Genomic DNA, 22,809 nt, shown 5'->3' with positions numbered 1-22,809 from the left:
GCTGCTAAAGTCTACATGTACATCAGACACAGCATCTGCTGGAGGGGTCGCGGGACACATCTGTAGCCTCTTATCACAGTCAGCAAAAAAAAAAAAAAAAAGGTAATTTGTGTCAAAGTTTTGCAGGATGAACCTCAGCCAAAAAGGCAAAGGACTTAGCCAAATCCAACAAAGCCAAAAGAGGTAAGAGTCTAAAGTAGTAGAGAACAACATGACTCTGGGCTTAACATATGCACAACACATCAGTAGGCATACTGTAAGCAGCCCCCAACCCATTAGTAGTAAGTGAGCTGTGGGAAATTAGAACAGCTGGACAGTCCCCTTCACATCTAGAATCAGACACGTTGTGGCCACAGTGCGTTCAGACTGTACTCACAAAACCCAAACAGCTGGTAGCAGATGAGAGTTGGTGGCTGGAGGGTTGGATAGCCAAGAGGTGATCAAAGTCACTGTAGGCAGGCATTAGGAACAGATTGAAGATATAAGTTCTAGTTCTCTCTCTCTGCAAGCATGAAGATGCTTCCTTGGCACTATACAGTCATGGTCAAAAATACTGGCACCTCTGCATTCTTGTCAGATAAAGCACCACTTTGCCCAGAAAATTGTTGCAATTACAAATGTTTAGGCATTCGTATGTTTAATTTATTTTGTTTGTATTGATATGACACTTGGTATCTTCTCAAAATAGTAAGAAATAATTGCATTCCAACTGTAAGATGTTCCTTTAATTTGTAATTAAACTCACCTGTATCAATTAACAAATGACACAGACAACCAGTTAAAATGGTGAAAAATTGACTCAACATTTCTGTCTTGTCAAGATGTTTACAGCCCAAGAACCTCAATCAACTTCCAAATTCAAGCTGACCTTCAGGCACAGGGTACAACTGTCAGCTCGCACTATACGTTGCCATCTGAATGAAAAGGGCCACTATAGCAAGAGACCCTGGGAGGACCCCACTTCTGGCACAGAAACATAAAAAAGCCAGACTGGAGTTTGCCTAAATGAAGAAGCCAAAATCCTTTTGGGAGAATGTGCTGTGAGCAGACAAAACTAAAAATTACAGCTTTTTGGTAAAGCCCATTTTTTCTACTGTTTTCAGAAAAAGAAATGAGGCCTTTAAAAGAAAAGAATACAGTTCCCACAGTCAAACATGGTGGAGTTTCACTGATGTTTTGTGGTTGCTTTGCTGCTTTAGGCACTGGATGTCTTGACCATGTGCATGGCATTATGAAATCTGAAGACTACCAAAGAATTCTGGGGTGGAATGTAGGGCCCAGTGTCAGAATGTTGGGTCTCCGTCAGAGGTCAGCCTTATAGCAGGTCCTTACAGCAGGCCAATGACCCAAAGCACATGTCAAAAAGCACCCAGAAATGGTTTTAGCCAAAGTGCTGGAGAGTGCTGAACTGGCCAGCAATGAGTCCAGATCTCAATCCCATACAGCACCTGTGGAGAGATCTCAAAACAGCAGTTGGGAAAAGGAACCTTTCCAATCTGAGAGACCTGGAGCAGTTGGCGAAAGAAGAGAGGTTCAAATTCCAGTAGAGAGGTGTACTAAACTCATTGATGGTTACAGGAAGCAATTCATTTCAGTTATTTTTTCCAAGGGGTGTGCTACCAAATATTAATTGTGGGTGCCAATAATTTTGTCCAGTCCATTTTTGGGAGTTTGCATGAAATGTGTCAGATTTGGCTTTTTGTTTCTCCTTTTTTTTGTGTCATACCAATAGAAACAAAAGAAATGAACATGACCATGCCTGAACATTTGTAATTGCAACAATTTTCGGGGCGAAGTGGTGCATTATCTGACAGGGGTGCCAATATTTTTGGCCATGACTGTATGAATACTAGCAAAAAAGAACAAAACAGGGTGCACTATCCTCGTGCATTACTGTGATAATATGAAAATGTATTAGAAAAATACAAATGCATACTCACAAGCCAAAAGTCATAAAAACAGAGACAAGGAGTCAAAGGATGCCAGTCGTGGACAACATAGGTCCTCGGGTAAAGTGCTAACGCGTTTTGGGAGTCGAACTCCCTTCCTCAGAACAATAGATGAAAACACAATGCATAAGAAAGATTCATATAAATAAAAGACAAAATGGCAGTGAGTCCCCAGTCACTCCCCCTCTGTGCAAAAAAAGGGGGGTGGGATCCTGCAAGTAACTCCCAAAAAGGGGGAGAGATTCCCAAAACATTTAGTAACTAGCTTCTCCAAGTGAGAGACTTTGACTATAGTGTGGCAATCAATAAGCATGAAAATAGCAATAGCAATGAAAATGGCAACAAATGGCAATTATCAGATGGACGGATCTAAAAACGCATGAGAAATGTATTATGAATGAGCAAAAATGTGACCAAGTCTGTGCATATAAATTGCACAAAGAACGATCTGCTCCTTTAAATGGCAACTACTGTATGCACAATGTACAATGACTATGTATGATCGTGTACAATATTTCACCCAGCAGACAACTCTAGGACCCTCTGTCCCACAGCATTAACTCCTTCTGCAGCGAAGTCAGTGGTAAACAGGGAATGAAGACACCCAGAGACCCGGTGCTTGTTTCGACCAGTTTATTTCCTAGGTATGTCTTTAGAGACAAGACAAGCACATCTGCAATGTTGATGGCTCAGGACCTCAAAAATGCTCTACAATTACTTAAACCATAATGCAGTCTGGATAGCATCTTACATAGAACGCTGTGTGGAAAAGTAACTTCCAGTTTCACCCTGCAACATCCAATCCAGGAGTGTCTGGATGCCGGACAGTCCAAAAGTTAGGTGGATTACTGAAAATCAGAGGGGAAACCTACAGAAGTGTAGTCTTGATTGAAGAAACAAATGCTAGTAAAAGACAGGTTAGTCTTGCCAGTAGTAAGAGGATATATACCTTGATTTGACCTACAGTTTTTTGCCAGTGTCCAATGCACCTATACTGTAGGTGTAAGTATAACCCAAAGGTGTAAGACTTACTGTGTCCTTCAAAGAAGTAGAATGAAAAACAATTTGTTTATGAAAAAACTGTATACAGTTGATAATGTCAAATGTAATGAAAAAAAAAATTTGGGGTTTACATACACTTTAAACTTCTCATTTGTTAGGTGGCTTAGCAACATTTTAGAATACTTCTGTGTACACTTTTTTGTTTTTCATCTTTTTAAGTAAAGCGTGGGAGACCTTAGGAATGACAGTATAAAACTATAGCTTCACCATTATCACACAGCTGTATTCTATGGTGCCAAATAAACCTCATTCTTCATGGAGAATGCTTGCACATAGCCAAATATACTGTACATTCGTACAAAAACAAAACAAATATATACATGCAATAAACATACAATACCCCCAGTTGTATTCTGAGGAGGCATTAATGGATACACAATTTTTTGTGAGATATTTCAGAATTGTAAACAGAGCTTACCTGCTCAACATCAGTGTTACGTGGCACAAAATAGATAATGTTTTTTGTTATCTGCTGGGAAAGCTGGAAGACTTCAAAGGTAGCAGAGTGTTAAGGAACGTAAGAACAGTTTACAGGGTCTAAAATACAAGTTCTTGCTAGTCTATCATATGGAATTGCAAAAACACATTACAGCGGGCACAAATAATAAGCACCAAAAATTGTTACTGGATTGTACTGTAGTGAAGATGAAACTATCACATGTAAAACAAGCTCATAAAGCTGAAGTTCAGACTAAGGCTACGTTCACACTAGCGTTGTGTGCAGGAGGCAGAGAGGCGTTTGGGAAGCGTTTTTACCTCTGACAATTCTGCACATTGCAGCACATGGTGCTGTTCTAAGGGGGGATGTTAGCGTCGCGTCAAAACGGATGCCTCTGGTCGAGTCAAAACGGATGCCTCTGGTCGAGTCAGGAGGCGTTGAAGCCTCCAATTCTAGTCTATGGTGCCACTTCGCAAACGCCCGGCCGGCATTTGTGGCGCGGTTGCAGGGTGTTTGCGGAGCGGTAACACCAATTAAAATTGGCTATAGGGGCGTTTGGCAAGCGTTGGTAAAAACAGTCAAGTGTGAACTTAAATGTTGCTGGAGAGAAGTTTGGCAGTTGTACTGAATAATCTGCTACAACTATAAAATTCATCTTACTTCAAAAATAATCCATATATCCAAATTTTATATGTCTTCCAGTATTTTTTTTTAGGTTTGTACATTTTTAAATTTTTATATTTTTGTCTTTACAATGCGGCCTTGGACAGAGCGACCTAATGTATGTGTTTTGTAGCACCCCAAAATTTTAACTACCTTGCTGAATCCATGGAGAGAAAAACACTGGTTGCTCTGAAAGAAAAAAAAAAAAAAAAGGAGGCCTTATCTAGGTACTAGATAGAGGTATCTAATATAGTGGTCATGGAGTACGAAAGTATATGTATTTATATATAGAATACACCAGAGATATTTTACATTACATAAAGACATTCTGTAAAGGATATCCATCAAGATTCATCATGGTCTTGATGTCAAAAATATCAGCGCTGACATAGTCAGGACCTCCCCATGGTGGGCTGAGGAAAACAGCATCTGCCTTCAAGTCAGGAGCAACACACATGTAATCTGCACGGATGAACTCTATCTGATTTTCCACTCCATACACCTTGGCGTTGTTGTAAGCTAGATCCAATTTTACAGGGTCAATATCTATAGCAATGACTAGAAAAAAAAAGCAAAAGAATGTTATAGTGATAATATAAACAGCATGATAACTGCACATGCACCTGTTAGTATTACAGAAGATGTTTAGAAGTGCAATGTGCCATTTACAGGCACAGGCTGAAATAGTATGGAGGTTTGAAAATAATCGTGCATTTGTGCTACCAGTGTTATAATCTGGCTATTCTTAACAATCTCTATAAAAAGCCTCCTATGCACACAGGTGCTGCATGATGTAAAATTTGAGTGCATTTGCCACAGGCCATACGTGCAGCCTACCATAGAAACCAATTTCTGTATGTGAGTATATGCTGAATTTTATGTCATATGGCCCAGACACTCATGTGCAGGAGGCTGTCATACCACTGAAAGAACAGAAAGATACCCATTGATCTGGCCAGATATCCAATGTCCTAACTTCCTGTACACTCTGCTTGTGCAGCACTTAAATACCAACCACTGTAATTGGTTCTGCTTAGTTCACTTCTGTGGGCTACAGTACACTTCATATTAGGATGAGAAGAGGGGGGAGGTGTTATCTAGTCCTAACACACTTCCTGTCCTAGGGAGACAATACTGTAATTGGCTCTCCTCAGTTCACTTCTGTGGACTACAGTACACTTCCTATAATGATGGGAAGGGGGGGGGGGTTTATCTAGTCCTAACACACTTCCTGTTCTATGGAGACAATACTTCTCCATATATACAGTGCAAAGAGTGAGGGTGGTTATTGTAGGGCAGGAAGTGTGTTAGAACTAGACAACATCTTCCCCACGTCTTATTTTCATAACATGGGATTGGGAAAGTGTCTTATTTGCAGGATCAAAGAAAACATACCCAAAACATAGGACTGGAAAGCTACAATGTATTACTTTTTATTTAGATACACTGTAATTTTTTCAAGACTTACACGCAGAACCACAAGTGGGTTGAGTTGTAAAATGTCTGTTTTAATTAATTTTTATTAGACATTTGCATAGCAACAGGGTGCATATAAGTGCATAGTAAAATGTCCAGAAGCAGCTAACCAATTGCTTTACTATTGATGGTGAAGACATAAAACACGTCACACTACTGCTGGTAACATCATTGTGTCCAATCTCCTAAACCACTTCTTCCCATTATCCATTTTGACCTTGACAGGGAACTTCTTCCCTTTTTCGGCAGACCTCGATAAACACCAGGTCCAGCTCTGAGTCGAACAGAAGAAAAAAAAAAAAAAAAAAAAAAAAAAAAAAAAAAAAAGGGCAAAAATCGCAGAGACAAGCTATTGATGTCTGATCACCCTCCTAGGTTTTAACCCACATTTGAGTTGAGAAGTGCAGCAGTCTTAGCCGATGTTCTGACCATCTCCATTGCAGCATCCGCTAGGTAGGCTACTGCCTTACCAACTACCTCCAGGGAATCCACCACCTTCTCACTGGACTTCCCCTTTTTTCTCTTGGTATGCTGTGAGACATGGTCAAATACTCTATGCATCCAAGCATTAGTATTCCTAGCGATGAAGGCGGATGCTAGGGCCATAGTAGAGGCATTGGCATCCCAGGCTCTGCGCAACAGCGTCTCGGACCTACGGTTCATTTGATCTCTGAGGTTACCTGAATCCTTAAAAGGACAGGTCAGACTTTTTACATACCAAGTCTAGCTTGGGAGTTTTGAGGAATTTCTCTTCCTCTTCTTCCCCCAAATGAGTATCGCCTCTTCCAGGTTTTCAATTTTAAGACCTCTCTCTCGGGATCCTTCTACTCTCTTAAGACAATATCTTTGAGAGTTTGGTGCATGGGCCTGCAGTCTCATCAACCCCCTATACATCTTGTCCTGGGCGGAGACCTGCGTTGGTGGTTCTGGGATGTCCTCAGGCATAAATAGTCCTTCGGAGCCCTTCCATATCTTCCACGGCAAAAAGGTGTCTGCCAGGCCTAGATTCCTTGCTAGTCTGACTAGCACCTTCCAAATCTTACCCCGTTCTAAGGAACACCTGGTCCAAAAAAATAACTAAAGAGGGGTTCAGATATTGACAGTGCCTGGATCTCACTTATCCTTAGGGCTGAAGTGATTGCAACCAAGAAAATGGGTGGACATAAGCTTGCCTGACAGCTCCTTTCTTCTTAGATCTTCTTGAAGAACCATGCTGTTAATTTGAACCACTCCACCTCCGGGTGCAATACCGGTCCCCTGAACTAGCAAATCCTTCCTGTCCAGCAGTCTCCAGGGGGGTCTAGAGGATAGATTCCATAGCGTCGAGAACTACAACCGTTTTTGGCTAGTATGGCGTGATTAGGATTAGATTTGTCGCTTCTTGCTTGAACTTTCGAAGCACCAGAGGAATGAGCTGAAAAGGGAGGGAACGCGTAGGAAAAGAGGTAATTCCATGGATGAGCCAACACGTCCAAGCCCACCGCCTGATCTTCCCTGTGCAGGGAAAAGAACACTGGTGACTTTGCAATTAGGTGACTTGCAAACAGGTCAACCTGAGGAACTCCCCAAGTTTCCGTGAGTAAATAACGTCCTGATTCAGGCGCTACTCGGACTCCGTTACCTTTCTCCTGCTTGGAAAGTCCGCCAGCTGATTCTGCGAGTCCTTTAAGTGAACGACCGAGAGGGAGGCCAAATTCTGTTCCGCCCAAGACAGGATCTCTAGTGCCAACTCCAGCAGCCCCCTGCTCTCTGTGCCCCCCCCATCTTGAAATATAAGTCACCGCTGTTCTGTTGTCTGAGAGGACCTTTATGTGCTGCACCCTTAATGACTGCTGATAAAAAAGAAGATACCCAGTTAAGATGGCCTTTAACTCCATACAGTTTGAGAACTTTCTGGCCTCTGCTTTGGAATAAGAACCCTGTGTCATCTGACCTTTGATGTGGGCTCCCCACCCCCACGCACATGCATCCGTCGTCAAGTGTTTGGACAGGGGAAAGGACCATGGCAGACCCCTCAACAGGTTGGTCGGATCCCGCCATCACCAAAGTGCTCTTTTCACATTTGAAGCAATCTTTATAGGTCTGTCCAAAGGATCCTGGTATGCGCAATTTTTGAAGAATGTCCCATTGGACAAGACGGGAATGAAACCTGGCTCACTGGACTGCCGGAATGGAGGCGGTAAGCAGCCCCAGAGCTGACATAGCCACCCAGACTGACAGGGTCAGATTGGACTGAATCAGACTCAGAGCTGACTGAATTCTCTCTTTCCTCCAGGAGAAAGATCATCTGTTGAACAGAGTCTATTGTAAATCCCACAAATCTTATGCTCTGGGTTGGGATAAAGTTGGATTTCTCCAGGTTCAAAAGCCATCCCACATTTTTCAGAGGAGTCTGAGTTACCGGACGATTTGACAGCACCTGAGCTCATGTTTCTGCGAACGGGAGCAGGTGGTCTAAACATGGCACAACCAAAATCCCCCTTAGCCTCAGCAGCTCTAGAGATTCTGCCATCACCTTGCTGAACAACCCTGGGGAAGATGACAGGCCAAATGGTAGTGCCTTGAATTGTAGGTGCCAGATGGACATTTGTAGATTGACAGCCAGGCGGAGGAATTTTTCAGAAGATTGAGAATCAGAATGTGTAGATAAGCATCTCAAAGACTGATGTTCGCCAAGAAGCACCCCGGGGAGATAGATATAGATATATAAAGTTGTGTTCAAAATAATAGCAGTGTGTTGAAAAAAGCTCAAAATCCTTCTAATAGCTTTTATTTCCATACACACAAATGCATTGGGAACACTATATATTCTATTCCAAATCAAAACATGAAGAAAAATATATCAAATTTGTGTTGTTCCTCTAAAGAAATTGAAGAAAAGTGAATATTAGACTGTAAAGAAGAATACAAAACACTGCTATATTTTTTAACAAACTCAAACATTCACTATATAAACTGAAAAATGTTTGAAGATTTTGCTTTCCTTTGAATCACTTAATATTTAATTGTATAACCACAGTTTCTGAGAACTGCTCTACATCTGCGGTGCATGGAGTCAACCAACTTCTGGTATTCCAGCCCAGGAAGATTGGACTACATTCTACAGTTCTTCTCTATTTCTTGGTTTTGCCTCAGAAACTGCATTTTTGATGTCACCCCACAAGTTTTCTATTGGATTAAGATCCGGGGATTGGGCTGGCCACTCCATAACGTCAATCTTGTTGGTCTGGTACCAAGATGTTGCACGTTTACTGGTGTGTTTGGGGTCGTTGTCTTGTTGGAACACCCATTTCAAGGGCATTTTCTCTTCAGCATAAGGCAGCATGACCTCTTCAAGTATTCTGATGTATTCAAACTGATCCATGATCCCTGGTATGCGATAAATAGGCCCAACACCGTAGTATGAGAAACATCCCCATATCAGGATGATTGCGCAACCATGCTTCACTGTCTTCACAGTGTACTGTGGCTTGAATTCAGTGTTTGGGGGTCGTCTGACAAACTGTCTCCGGCCACTAGACCCAAAAAACACAATCTTACTTTCATCAGTCCACAAAATGTTGTGCCATTTCTCTTTAGGCCAGTCAATGTGCTCTTTGGCAAATTGTAACCTCTTCAGCACATCTTTTTTTCAACAGTGGGACTTTGCGGGGGCTTCTTGCAGATAGCTTGGTTTCACATAGGCGTCTTCTAATTGTAACAGTACTCACAGGTAACTTTAGACTTTCTTTGATCTTCCTGGAGCTGATTGTTGGCTGAGTCCTTGCCATTTTGGCTATTCTTCTATCCATTTGAATGGTAGTTTTTCGCTTTCTTCCACATCTTTCAAGTTTTGGTTGCCATTTTAAAGCATTTGCGATCATTTTAGCTGAGCAGCCTATCATTTTCTGCACTTCTTTATATGTTTTCCCCTCTACAATCAACTTTTTAATCAAGGTACGCTGTTCTTCTGAACAATGTCTGGAACGACCCATTTTCCTCAGAATTTCAGAGAGAAATGCACTGTAACCAGCACGTACAACATTTGCTCCTTCCTTAAATAAAGGCAATAATTGCTACCTGTGTTTCAAAGAATGACTGACCTCACTAATAGAACTCCACACTGCTATTACTTTGAACATACCCATTTCAATTAGTGATTCAATTACACAGAATCAGCAGCATGCACATTTATTTATATTTTTATATATATATTTATATTACACATACATACATACATATACACGCACACACACACACACACACACACACACACACACACACTTGAAAATCAATCAATCCTGATGTACGGACAGCCTCATTTCTTGCCAGGACAGTACAATTACCACTACAATGGTAGACAGTCTGAGGTATTTAGTAAAAGATGTGGCGAGTTTTGTCACAATTTTTTTAGAAACTGAAGAAATAAATTTTTTTTTTTTTTCCCTACAATTTTACACATACTGTCACCAAAGCAGTACAGTGTCATCATATGGTTTGGCAGTGATAAACTATACTAAGTGATGACAGCATGTTAATTGGCATGTGATTGGCCCCAAATTTATTCTGCAGAAGGACAACTATCCCAAACATACAGCCAATATCATTATGAACCAAGTTTGTCTGGAATTACATAGAGAGACAAAAAGGATTTGAGGCAGCCTAAGGCCTGTTGCAGACAGGAGTAAAAAAAAATGACGAGTACTGATCTGAAATAAGATGTATGATTGTCAATGGGTCATTGCACACAGCTGAGTAAAGATCAGCAATACAGCGTTGAGCACAGAGCAGTAAAACAAAAATAGAACATTTTTCATTTGAGTGCAGTAATTTACTCACATTTACTAGTTTTGACCCCGTGCACACGGGTGTTGTAAGTACGAGTGAGAATAATACAGTACTGGCAATAAAGAAGAATTTTACTCATCTATACACTTACACACCTTTACGCGCATATACTCATTCAGTTTTTGGCCCCTTGCACACGGGTGCCACAAGCTCCTGAGCAAACATCAATAATTACGATACCCATGTACAAGGGGCCTATATCTACAGACGATCTGTGGTTCATTCTCCAAAATGTTTGGAACAACCTACCTAATGAGTTCCTTCAAAAACTGTGTGCAAGTGTACCTAGAATTGATGCTGTTTTGAAGGCAAAGTGTGGTCACACCAAGCACAGATTGGATTTTCATTTCTTTTCATTTACTTTCCATTTTGTTAATTTGTTAAAAATAAACTAAGACTTCTATTTCCAAAGGAATCTTCATTTACAGCATAATTTCACACCTGCATAAGACTTTTGCACAGTACTGTGTTTCGTGTATCATCCTGGTCCTGTCATTTCTCTGTATTTTCACATTGGCCAACAAAAACTAAAATTATCATGACAGCAAGGGATATTTATAGGGACCGATGAAGCTATTTTTGCGTGCCTCCTTACACACAAATGTCATTTTGTCGCCCTATGCTTGAACTAGGGCCTTTCGTACCTGTATGTTATATAAACCGTTTTCATCTGTTGTTTATAGGGCAGCTTTGGCTAGATTTTGTAATGTTTAGCATTTAATTTCAGTTTTCAAGGTCAGCGGCAGCTAGAGATAGGAGTACTGCTATATTCTCCTGGGTTCCAACAGACCTGACAACAAGAACCAAGGGAGAATGACAGCAGGAATCTGATGACTATGCTAAATGGAATGACTAAAATTAGCTTCAATTCTAAAAAATAAAATAGAACATTGTTGGTTGCTATAGTTGCCCAAAAAAAATTTCAGGAACCTGGTAATAAATGCATATAAAAAAAAAAAAAACCTTAATGTAATTGAGCCCTTTCAGCTGTTTTCATTGAAAACACATTCCCCTGATTTTTCATATTGGCTGCTGAACACACCTGAACTTGACTGGCTGGATCGTCCATTAGATTTTTTTTTATCTTAGGTTGAAGAACAGCATTAAAAGCACTGAACAATGTTAAAATAACATGTTTTAAGCTCTGATTAAGGATTACCTCTCATGCCGGCCAAAGCAAACTGGATGGCATTTCCACCAACACCACAGAACGCATCCACTACAAGAGCATTGTTAATGCACTGGCGAACCCGCTGTGCGATGTGCTCTGCAATCTTCTCTGGGGTCACAGAAAACCAGCCTTCTACAAAGCATACAACAGGAAAAATAATTGTATTATACTCAATGCCCTGTGGCTTAATAACTTACACAAAAAATATTTAGTGGATTACAGCTTTTAGGTTTTAGGGCCATTGCTGCTTTAAAATGAATTGGAAAATTAATAAGATATTTGTACTTGTCAGAAATTTTTTTTCTTGGTGTCCACTGGGTCACAGGAAGTCTTTAACCTTTGGGTTGTACTGCCTCCTACAGAAGGATTGGACACTATCAAGCAAAAAAAACACTGATGGCAGGTCCAGGATAACTCCTCTCACTACTAGCATGCCTCAGTTTTGTATAAAAAGCCGTACCGAGATCTTGATCGTAAACAGAAAGCAGTGGGCCCTGTTTCCTATAATTGACTCCTAGAAAAGGATTTTACTACGGGCACAGAAAATAGAATTTTTATACTTCCTGTTAAATCCTTTTCTTTGAGTCAAATGAAGGACACAGAAATTCAGATAGTGTTGAATACACTGTCAGCTACAGAAAGAATATTTGTCAAGAAATTGACAAACAGAAAAATTGTAAGCCAACACCTATACCTCCACCTGGTATACCTCATCGCCACCATAAGGAACAGAAATACAGAGGGGTGGGACCTGTGTCTCTCAATAGACTCCAAGAAAAGATTTTTAACCACCACCCACCATATAGTAATATGACGGACGCAAGGTGGTTCTCTCGTTCTGCACATGCGCGGCTCCCGGAGTGTGCAGCGTGGCGATCGGCGGTGCGCTGAGTCCCTCGGACACAGTGGATCACCAATCCACGGAAAGAGCCGAAGATGTCGGCTCGGTCATGTGATCAGCTGTGTCCAATCACAGCTGATCACATGTAAACAGGGAAATGCTGGTTAGCGGCATTTCTCTCCTCACGAGCGGTCACGCTGACAGCTCGTGAGGAGAGCCGGTAATCGGCATTCCTCGGAGGAGGGGACATGTACACAGATCAGAGCACTGATGATCAGTGTGTCCTGATGATCTATGTAGCCCCAGCAGCGCCACCTGTCAGTGTCCATCAGTGCCAGCTCTCAGTGCTCATCCATGCCACCAGCCAGTGCCCATCAGTGCCACATATCTGTGCCCATCTGAGCTGCCTTTCAGTGCCGCCAGTCAATGCCCATCAGTGCCTCCTCATCAGAGCCGCCTATCAGTGCCCATCAGGGCCGCCTCATTAGCGCACATCAGTGAAGGAGAAAAATCACTTTACAAAATTTTATAACAAAAACTGAAAAACATTTTTGTTTTTCAAAATTTTCAGTGGTTTTTGGTGCGTTTAAGACCCAGACGTGATTAAATACCACCAAAATAAAGCTGTCACAAAAAAATTATAAAAATTTCATATGGGTACAGTGTTGCATGACAGCGCAATTGTCAAAGTGCAACAGCGCTGAAAGCTGAAAATTGGCCTTGGCAGGAAGGGTGTATAAGTGCCCTGTAGGCTAGTGGTTAGTGGCTAGTGGTTAGACTACAAACATTTCATTTTCTTTCTTGTCCATTGAAGGACATATGAATTTAGATATAGATATACTTTAGTCGGAGTCTGGAAAGTCATTGCACTATTACTTCCTCTCCTTTATACTTCATCCAATCAGAGAATGCATTCACTGAAAAATACAAGACATTCTGTGAATGGCAGCAGTGCGATCAAGCAACCTCTCCTCATGGCCAGTGTGCAGCAGGGAATCCCCTCAGCATAGGATTGGTAAGCTTGCCGCTATTTCTGTAGTCACGCCAACCACTACAGTGATAGTCAGATACTCCAGCAGCCCCTCAAGTTTGAAATATGCATACTTACATTGGTCCAAGCTGCGCCTTTGTAAGTATGCAATAAAGATCGTACCGGAGTTAATTTTTATTAAACATAATGCTATCCATCATAAACTAATTCTATTTATGTTAATTATTTTAAATTGCACAGTAAGACTTTAACCACTTGCCTACTGGGCACTTTTACCCCCTTCGTACCCAGGCCAATTTTCAGCTTTCAGTGCTCTCGCACTTTGAAATGACAATTGCGAGGTCATACAACACTGTGCCCATATGAAATTTGCATAATTATTTTTTGCACAAATAGAGTTCTTTTGGTGGTATTTAATCACCACTGGACGTTTTATTTTTTGCACTATAAACCAAAAAAAAAAAAAAGCAAAAAGTTTGGAAAAAAAAAAGTTTTTCTTCTTTTCTATTATAAAATTTTGCAAACAGGCAATTTTTCTCCTTCACTGATGTGTGTTGATGGGGCTGCACTAATAGGCAGCACTGATAGGCAGCGCTGATGAGGCGGCACTGGTGGGCTTTGATGAGGCAGCACTGATAGACAGAAATAATGGGATCTAAACGGCACTGACTGGTGGCACTGATCATCAGTGCCCTGATGATCAGTGCGGATGTCCTCTGTGACACTTGCTGGTTATCAGCAGCATTTGGAAAGTGTATTTTCTCGGTGATCTGCAGTGTCATTGGACAGAGCTGATCACGTGGTAAAAGGCCACTGTGATTGGCCTTTTACCTCATGTGATCAGCTGTGTCTGTAGTACACAGCGATCATGGACAGTGCCAGGTGCGCACCGCTGGGGGCGCGCGGGAGGGCATGTTCTGGGAGGACATTATATGATGCCCTCCCAAAACTGGACAACCACGCTGTATCCGTCATTTGGCTATAGCGTGGTTGTGAAGCAGTTAATAAGTACCAAAACGGGGTTGCCCTGGATATACCACACGCCATACAGAAAAATTTGCTGTCATGATGATAATTTTTCCTGTCATTAGCAAATACAGTAATTAAGCACAGTGTTAAGACTATACAAACAAGTTTTTTATACTTTAACAAAGTGTATTCTTTAACTTGCTTAGGGGAAGTATTTGGCTTTGTTTGTGCATTCACCAGCTTACATTTGATTTGCTTGCCAATTCTATTGCAAATATTCCAAGTACTATAAATACAATAAATATTTACCCAGCATGGACAAGCTGCATATTCCTCCAAATTGAATTCTAAGTTACTGCTACCTATAGTTCTACTGAACAATCATGGAATATTCCCATCTTGTATGATTTTCTTAAGCCGTCGCTTCAAGTTCTTACAATATATGAGGATTTGGCTGAAATGTGGACTTGGTACATAAGTGATGCCACCTAACCTATTGCTTTGCCCACACAAAGAGGCAGAAGATGTGTTTATGTAGTGGTATTGCTGTTACACTTTACCTTCATCCAGTTGTATCCCTTCATCAAATCGAGAGAAGAGTCTGTAGCGCTGGGCCCAGTATTTGGCAAGGTGTGGATCACCAGCAATTTCTGGTGGCAGTAAAGACATTTTCTTTTTACTTTTTTTCTTTTTCTTTCTATTGCTTTTGTCTGTAGATGTCACCTGAAAGCCTATAAAATACAGGTGGTTATATGTGTTAGGCAGTTTACACATTTCAATATATATATATATATATATATATATATATATATATATATATATATATATATATATATATATATATATATATATATATATATCTATCGCTTTAAAAAAAAGACAAAAAAAAAAACAAATTCTAACTAATCTGACATAGAATGCATTTACACACAAGCTTATTTGAGTTCAATATGAATCTGTAGCTTTATTATGTATTCATGTATGGATCAGAGATTAGGATGTGTAATATTTAAAATATGTAATGAGTTTAGTTTGGCATTTTTTGTTTTTTATTTTTGGATCGTATTTGTTTTGTATTGAGATGTCTTTTTATGGTATACCTCAGGGGTGCTCAACCATTTGAACAGCAAGGGCCACTTAAGTGATTTACCCTAAGCCCTCTATAAGGCTGCTTTCACACCAATGTACTGTGGTTTACCTGCACCGCAGGTACAGCACAAAGCACCTCTGGGTAATCTGTGCTTTGCCACAGACTTCTTTTACATTTTGCAGATGTGGGTTACTTTCTGAAAGCGCACCAAACCCGCAGAATATAATAAACATCTATGGCTCAGAGCTGCTAACCTGCAGGAAAGCTGTAGATGCACTGTGCTGCACCAGTAAATTAGTGTGAAAGCACTGCACTCTGATGCCCTGGGATGGCAGAGTGCCTAGCCCATATTGGGATCAGTGGGTTGCCAATCACAGGCATGCGCTTCCCTGGTCTGAGGTCACAGGCCACATCTGAGGGCTCTGCAGGCTACAGGTTGAGCACCTCTGGTTTAGGGGTTTGATGATGAAACAAAAAAAAAAAAAAATCAATAAAAACAGATGAAAAATACAGCAAATCACATTTCACATTACTTTAGGGTGGTCATAAAATGGTGGACAAGTCACTTACAGACAGGAAAGAATGTGAGATTTCCCTGTACTTAATCACCTCACTGGAACAGGCTTTGACTTTATCCATAAATTTGCCAGTGAAAGCATTCAGCCAGCAGAAATTTTCCACCAATTTGATGAGTGTCTGTGTATGACAGGAAGCACTTACAAGGCTTAGAAACGTTGGCGTTTGATACGGTTGCTAGTGACATTTTCGATACAAGAAAACTGTTACAAGTGATGCGTGAATTGGTGGCCTTGTTTCCATTTAGAAGTGTACTGGAGTATGCCCACACCTACAAAGAGCTCTGAAACATTAGCTAGCTTGTTCCCAAATGATGCTTTTAACAAACTATCCACTTAATCCAGGGCTGGACCAATACCTTAAAAAATTACAACTTAGGCCTAACTATTTTACTTCTCAACAGAGGCAGATGAACCCCAACTAAAAATATAGCTACCTGTTTGCTACTAGATTGGACTGACCTTTGACTAAATTGTTCATTAAATCCCCCACCTATATTTTTCAACCCCAGAGAAAATGAGAGAACTCAGAATCTTGACATATCAGCGAAGATGTCCACAGAAACTCTGTTTTGATAGCTTGACCAGAATAAAGGTTAAGCCTACAAAGACAGCATTGCCAGGAGGTTCAATTACTAGCTCTTCAATACTGTTTAGAAATTAGCAGAAGGCCTAAGGTACCCAAATCAACCAAAAAACAGCTTTGGAAAAAGTACTAGTGATTTAATAAAAGTTAGAAGAAAAATTCACCAACCATTTCTCATCTCTGATTCAACCTGTAGATAGCTTGGAATTTCTAGCGAGATCAGCTGTCTTTTTGAGTCTGCACTATTCCTCGACTGTTGCTGAGCTGAATTTTCATTTTCTGAACACCAGATGGCATTATAAGGCAATTTACAATTTGTCTCTTTGCCTTCCTTGGTGTCTTCTAGTAAGTCAGACTGCATTTTAGCATCATGTAATTCAGAGGTGTCATTGATATCAGGATGGCTATGTTCCTCAGAAGCTTCTTGGAGGTAAAATTCCTTGTGTACATCAGCAGATGATTTGATATTTGAAGAGTCCAGTCCTTCAGAGTCAGAACTACTGAGAGAATCCTCCACCTCTGGCAAATCTTCATTTATTTCACCCTCAGCAGGTCCTTCCATCTTCCTCAGGAATGTCTGCACCTGACAAAAGAATAGCAGAGAGAAATAACTTAATTCAAATCAAAAAGGCACAAATGACCATGTACGAGGTGAACAGCAAGTTAGAACAAAGAAAACGTAAAATTCTGCGTGAACCTGGGCAAATTGCTGGATCTCCGCAATGTTGTCAAAACGGCGACCTTTGAGCTGGATCTTCATCTTCGGAAAGAGGGCATTTTAAGGGGCTGAGCTTGTTGAAGGTCTTCCTGATCCCTCATATGAAGCGCACGTGTCACTGAAACCCCTCAAACAACTCATTGCAGCAGTCAAACATCTCTGTGGTAGATTTGCGCAGTTTCACAGAGAATTTCACATATGCTCTGTGTTCTAGCTTGCTGTCCATGATAGAATAGCATCAGTTGCACAGCTCTCAAAGTACATAGGATGATGTATTTTGGCACACTGACTTATGAAGGTCGGTGCGCCCTGTGACTGTACGTGCAGACTTGTGCTGCCATCTGTTGGTGTGTTGTAAAACTAGTCTCAAAACTTTTTGATACTATCTCGTAGTATTTTCTTCAGATGTTATAAGACCGAAAGTGGAACTTTTCCTTTCCTTTTTCTTGGTCAGTTTTGTATGTTGCAAATATGCACAAGGCAAACTTCAGTGCAGAATCTTTCCTGCTTCTGTTCTCTAAACACCAAAACAGTCTATTCCACTAATTTAATCAAATCGAGGGAGGTGAGACAGTCAAGAAGGAGAGTGTACCTTCTAAAATCAATCCCAATAAGGGAGAATTTGAATAATTCCTGAGAAAAATCATATGAGCAGGAGATGAAATTTATGAGGGTGTACTGCAGTGTAGAGAATACTTGGAAAGCTCTGCTATGGTAGCAAGGAAGCAATATTGGTTGTAGACTATAATGGAAATTATTCCAACATTATTAAACGACAAAATGTCTTTTGTAGCAATCATTGAGAATTCTTTCCCACCATGTTTAAAACACTATTTAAGATCTACCATTTTAGTGATCATTTCTGTACATAAAATGAGTAATTTAATGTGGACAGCCGAACTGCTCCAATGATATGACAAAGAAAAGTCAGGCCATCATTTCTTGTATCTGAAAAGGCCATACCTTTTTTAACGTTTTACTTTGTGTGGATTTCATTTCCGATTCATCTGCAAAAAATATATGGCTGTTCTTAACATTCACACGTCTGTGCATATCCAGGAAATGAGAGCGGTGCCTGACTCCTTTATCCAGATAGCGCAGAGTCCGATGTCTGAAGTGTGGCATTCCTCCATATCTAGAACAGGTACACATGCAGCAAATAAATATGAATATATAAAAATACAAAGATGCATACCTATATATAAAATGAAGACCCAAAACAACCTATGAGTATCATCTTACTACAACACAATCATCAGCCCTTTTACAACCAGAGCCTTCAGAAATTTTTGCACACCCTCTGGTCAAGGCTAGAGTTTGTGTTACATCAATTAAAAAGCTTTAGGACCCTTTCACACTAATCCTTTTTTAATCAGTTTATCAATTTAAAAAGTAGAAGAAAATGCATGAAAAATACATCCATTTAAATCCTATGGAACTTTTCATACCAGTCGCATTTTTTTTTGTATAATCTTTTTATTGAAAATTTTCAAAGAAAGATAAAGTGATCTGATAACCTCAGTGTGCCATCGTAAAAGTTTCAAAGTATGACAAACACAATTCCAAAAGGCACCATTTCAGGGGTGCACTGAGCCATATATCGCAGTGGGGTCTCACTAGAATAACCAAGAGGCCCCCACAAAAGTACAATAGAATTGTAGGCCAACATTATGGCAATATGGTAGAGGCATACAGACCCAAATATAGAGAAAAAAAAAACAAAAACATACTAAAAGATCATAAAAGCAGACAAGAAGTGAACAACAAGCATTCACAGTAATGAGGTGGGCAAATGTGCATCAACCTAAACCTCAGTACCAAGCACATGAGAATCCTGATGGCATTACCTTATTTGTACGCTAAGTAGAATACAGTCCCCAAAGCTGCAGCAGGGCATATGCAAAATCAAAGGAACCCTACCTGTCCCAAAGATCATGGTAGTGCATGGGAATAATAAATCCACCCAACCCAAACATCATGAAACTTCTTCAGGGTATTATTTGCTGCATGGACCCAGCGTTCTGCCTCCATAATCTGATCCACCTCCCTCCTCCAGCCAGCAAGGGTCGGGCAGGTCACCTGTTTCAAAAGTGTGGGATCATACACTGCAACTTTGAGTAAACGCGGTGTCACACTGTGTTTATATGCTTTAAAGGAAGAGGGAGTATCATGGAAGAGACAATGGAAGGGCATAAGCCTAACTGGTCAGAGTGTGGTCTTCTGAATAAAAGGAAATAAAGACTCCCAAAACTTCAGAATCTTGGGGCATGACCATGTATGCAGAGAAGTACCCCTTTCATTGCAGCCCCGCCAACATCTCACATCTGTAACAGGATAAAATTGTGTAAGGCGTGCCGGAGTTTTATACCACCTAGACAAAAATGTATAACATGACGCCTGCACTCTAGATCATACAGAGGGGATATGAGTAAGTCTTATACTTTTTTGGAAGTTGGGGTGGGGGAAAAAACTCCACATTAAGTTCATGCTCCCATTCTTTAATAAAATATGGAGGGTGAGTGACCGAGGAACTTATGAGCAGTCTAAACATTTGGAACAAAAGATGACCCAACTCTGGGAGTAAGGAACAAAGGGATTCAAATGCAACAGGAGTAGAATGAGCTCTCAATTTAGAGAGTCTTGTCAAGAAAATCAGAGCTGTTGTTGCCTCCAATAGTCCAATGGGAACGAGCCATTGTTACTTCTTAGGACGTCCAGGGAAAGGAGAGACACAGTGGGGGCCAGCTTAGCACAAGTAATATCTCCGTCCGCCCCCCATGCATGTAACAGGTGCACATCTTTTCCTGGTGCAAACCAGTGAAAATGGTCAGTTGCGTTTTAGGCTGCTTTCACACTTCTCATTTGCAAAAAGGCAGCAAAAATGTATAACCTTCAATGAAGTTTTTATGGGTGTGTCCCTGAAGAGAAGTCTGATAGTTGCTTGCTGCACGACACTCCCATGTCTATTAAAAAAAATATATAAAATCTCATTGCTGAAACATCTACTCAAAAGGTGCTAAAGCATGTATTCCAGCACTGTCGAAGAGTACTAACTACCCCCCTCCCCCAACAGATCACACTGGCTAGCCGGGATTTGGGAAATTCAATTGATGGTAGAACTCACTTTGATGATGAAACAAGGAGAGAAATATTGGAAGATTTGGCTCCATATTTCCTTTATAAAGAACAGTCCCTTCTAGCCTCCCAGCTGCAAATGTCGCCATCCTGAATTAGTCTCTGAGATACTTGTTGATGGCCAGGCGGGGAGGGGGGGGTCTTGACACTCCCCTGTCCCCCCCCCCCCCCCTTTCTCTCTGCTCTTTGTTTCCCTCATTTTCTACTTCTGTATTCTCCTAGGTTGATTTTTTTTTTACTATGGTATGAAAATTATAATTTGGGAGTGGCAATTACTTTGAGTATAACATATCCTACATATTGTGTTGCGGTCTCTGGTAAGCTCAGATGGTCTCAATGCTAAGTTATAATTAAGTGGGGGGTGTGGACAAGCTGCTGATGTGAGAAGACGCTGAGCTCTTAGCTGCCGCCGAAAATCTGCTTGTTATCTGCAATACATTAAAAGGAAAGAGAGAGCGGCACCTTCTAAGTGCAGTATGAAAGGTATTTAATAAGCACAAATGGTAAAATTCACAATGTGGAAGTAATAAAATAGCCCATCAGTATAATACAAAATGTTTAATAAAAAATAAAGTAGGTGTTGTACTCACAAACGACAATATAATCAAGGCACATCATAAAAGAACAGCTGGGTCAACACCGCGCTGAGTAACAGTCCGCAATAGGGAGTCTAAACTCCCTATTGCGGACTGTTACTCAGCGCGGTGTTGACCCAGCTGTTCTTTTATGATGTGCCTTGACTATATTGTCGTTTGTGAGTACAACACCTACTTTATTTTTTATTAAACATTTTTTATGGTAATGCACTAGGCCTGTGCGCCCTCTCTTTGTTCTTTCCCCATTCAGTATATTTGAATTCCCCTGGTCCATTTGAGGGCAGCAAGGTGTGCATGTTCCAGGACATTCTTAATGTGGTTGTAGCCTGCATCGAGTCCATCCCCAAGCGCAGGAGCATTTGTGTTTGCTGGTTCTTAGCCCATCAGTATAGCCATGATCCTAGTCCTGCAGGAAACCGTCCAGTAGGGTGCTAACCACGGTTAGTCCCAGGCACTGTCGTCCAACTGGAGCTGGAAGTACCTGTAACCAGCGTGAACTGTAAGCTGGGAGGAAATTACATCACACAGGAAGAGTTCGGCTGACACAAGGCTACGCGCTCAGAGCTAACTGCACCTTCTACATGCCTATAGGCCTTCCTGTGTGACGTCACTTCCGCCCGGCTTGCGGTTCACACTGGTTACAGGTACTTGCGGTTTCGGTCAGAAGATGGCACCTGAGATTCCTGACCATCCAGAGCAGCTTGGGATCCCCTCCACCATCTACAGCAGTGAGCACCCAACCAAATGGATTCCAGCAGGACTAGGATCACGGCTATACTGATGGGCTATTTTATCACTTCCACATTGTGAGTTTTACCATTTGTGGCTTATTAAAAATACCTTTTATACTGCACTTAGAAGGCGCCTCTCTCGCTTTCCTTATTATGCAGAGTTGGCTCACTCTGGGAAGGCAGCCATCTAAAGCGGTTACCAGATACAAACTTGATTGGGACTTATGGACTGGTTACAATATACATTAGTGCGTTGATATTTCTTCTTTTTATCTGCTATACAAACTCCTCACAGCCACGTACAATGGTGCACTGGGTTCCTACTTGCCTTCTCCACCTCCCCATCCACCTTGCAGAGTCATCCCACGACCAGAGCCATGACCACACGAAATAGAGAAGAGGCCGGGGTCCCGGACTGGCCAAAATGGCACCGACATGCTCCCTTCTTAGCACCTCAGGGAGGAAATGGCCCTCATCCGCCATGATGTCCAGGAGGTGCGGGAACGCACCTCGGCACTGGAAGACAGAGTGAGTTCTCTAGAGGATGAGCTAGGCCCAGCTAAGAGGGACATTGCTTCTACTAATGTCACTGTTCAACGCCATGCAAACCATTTTGATGATATGGAGAACAACTTGCAAAGGAATAATATCTGGATCCTAGGTCTCCCTGAAAAAATTGAGGGCCGCAACCCCACTGCATATATTGATCAATGGTTATTGGACACCTTTGACAAGAAGAATTTTACGCCATTTTACAGTGGAGAGGGCGCATCGTATTCCAGCCCAACCCCTACCTCCAGGAAATCACCCTCAGCCTTTCATCTTGAAACTGCTTAATTTTAAAAGACTGGGACAACATCCTAGCTCTAGCCCACACCACAGGCTTTGTAGAGCTTATGGGCTCAAAAATTTCCTTTTTTGCGGACTTTTCTGTGAAAGTCCAGAAGCTGCGGGCCGAATATGTGAAACACAGGCTTCTGCCGCTTCAAG

The 22,809-nt window shown here is 41.3% G+C and overlaps 1 protein-coding gene across 1 annotated transcript in view; it reads right to left on the bottom strand.

The window, feature by feature from the left end:
• The window catches only part of TGS1 (trimethylguanosine synthase 1), an 81,566-nt gene that overhangs the window by 26,152 nt on the left and 32,605 nt on the right, over positions 1–22,809 (bottom strand). Inside the window, exons 9-14 of the mRNA XM_089678485.1 lie at positions 18,321–18,492; positions 16,808–17,222; positions 14,949–15,119; positions 11,576–11,719; positions 4,455–4,671; positions 3,430–3,508 (exon numbers count right to left, since the gene is read on the bottom strand). Of these exons, the coding sequence (XP_089534611.1) occupies positions 3,430–3,508; positions 4,455–4,671; positions 11,576–11,719; positions 14,949–15,119; positions 16,808–17,222; positions 18,321–18,492 (1,198 nt within the window). The remainder of the gene's footprint in view (positions 1–3,429; positions 3,509–4,454; positions 4,672–11,575; positions 11,720–14,948; positions 15,120–16,807; positions 17,223–18,320; positions 18,493–22,809) is intronic.

This window comes from Staurois parvus, unplaced genomic scaffold (genome assembly GCF_062004578.1).
Source record: "Staurois parvus isolate SC_StPar_1 unplaced genomic scaffold, SC_StPar_1.0 ptg000205l, whole genome shotgun sequence".
Lineage (NCBI taxonomy): Eukaryota > Metazoa > Chordata > Amphibia > Anura > Ranidae > Staurois > Staurois parvus.
The sequence above is the reverse complement of the archived record's forward strand: the minus strand, read 5'-3'. Positions and strand labels throughout refer to the sequence as shown.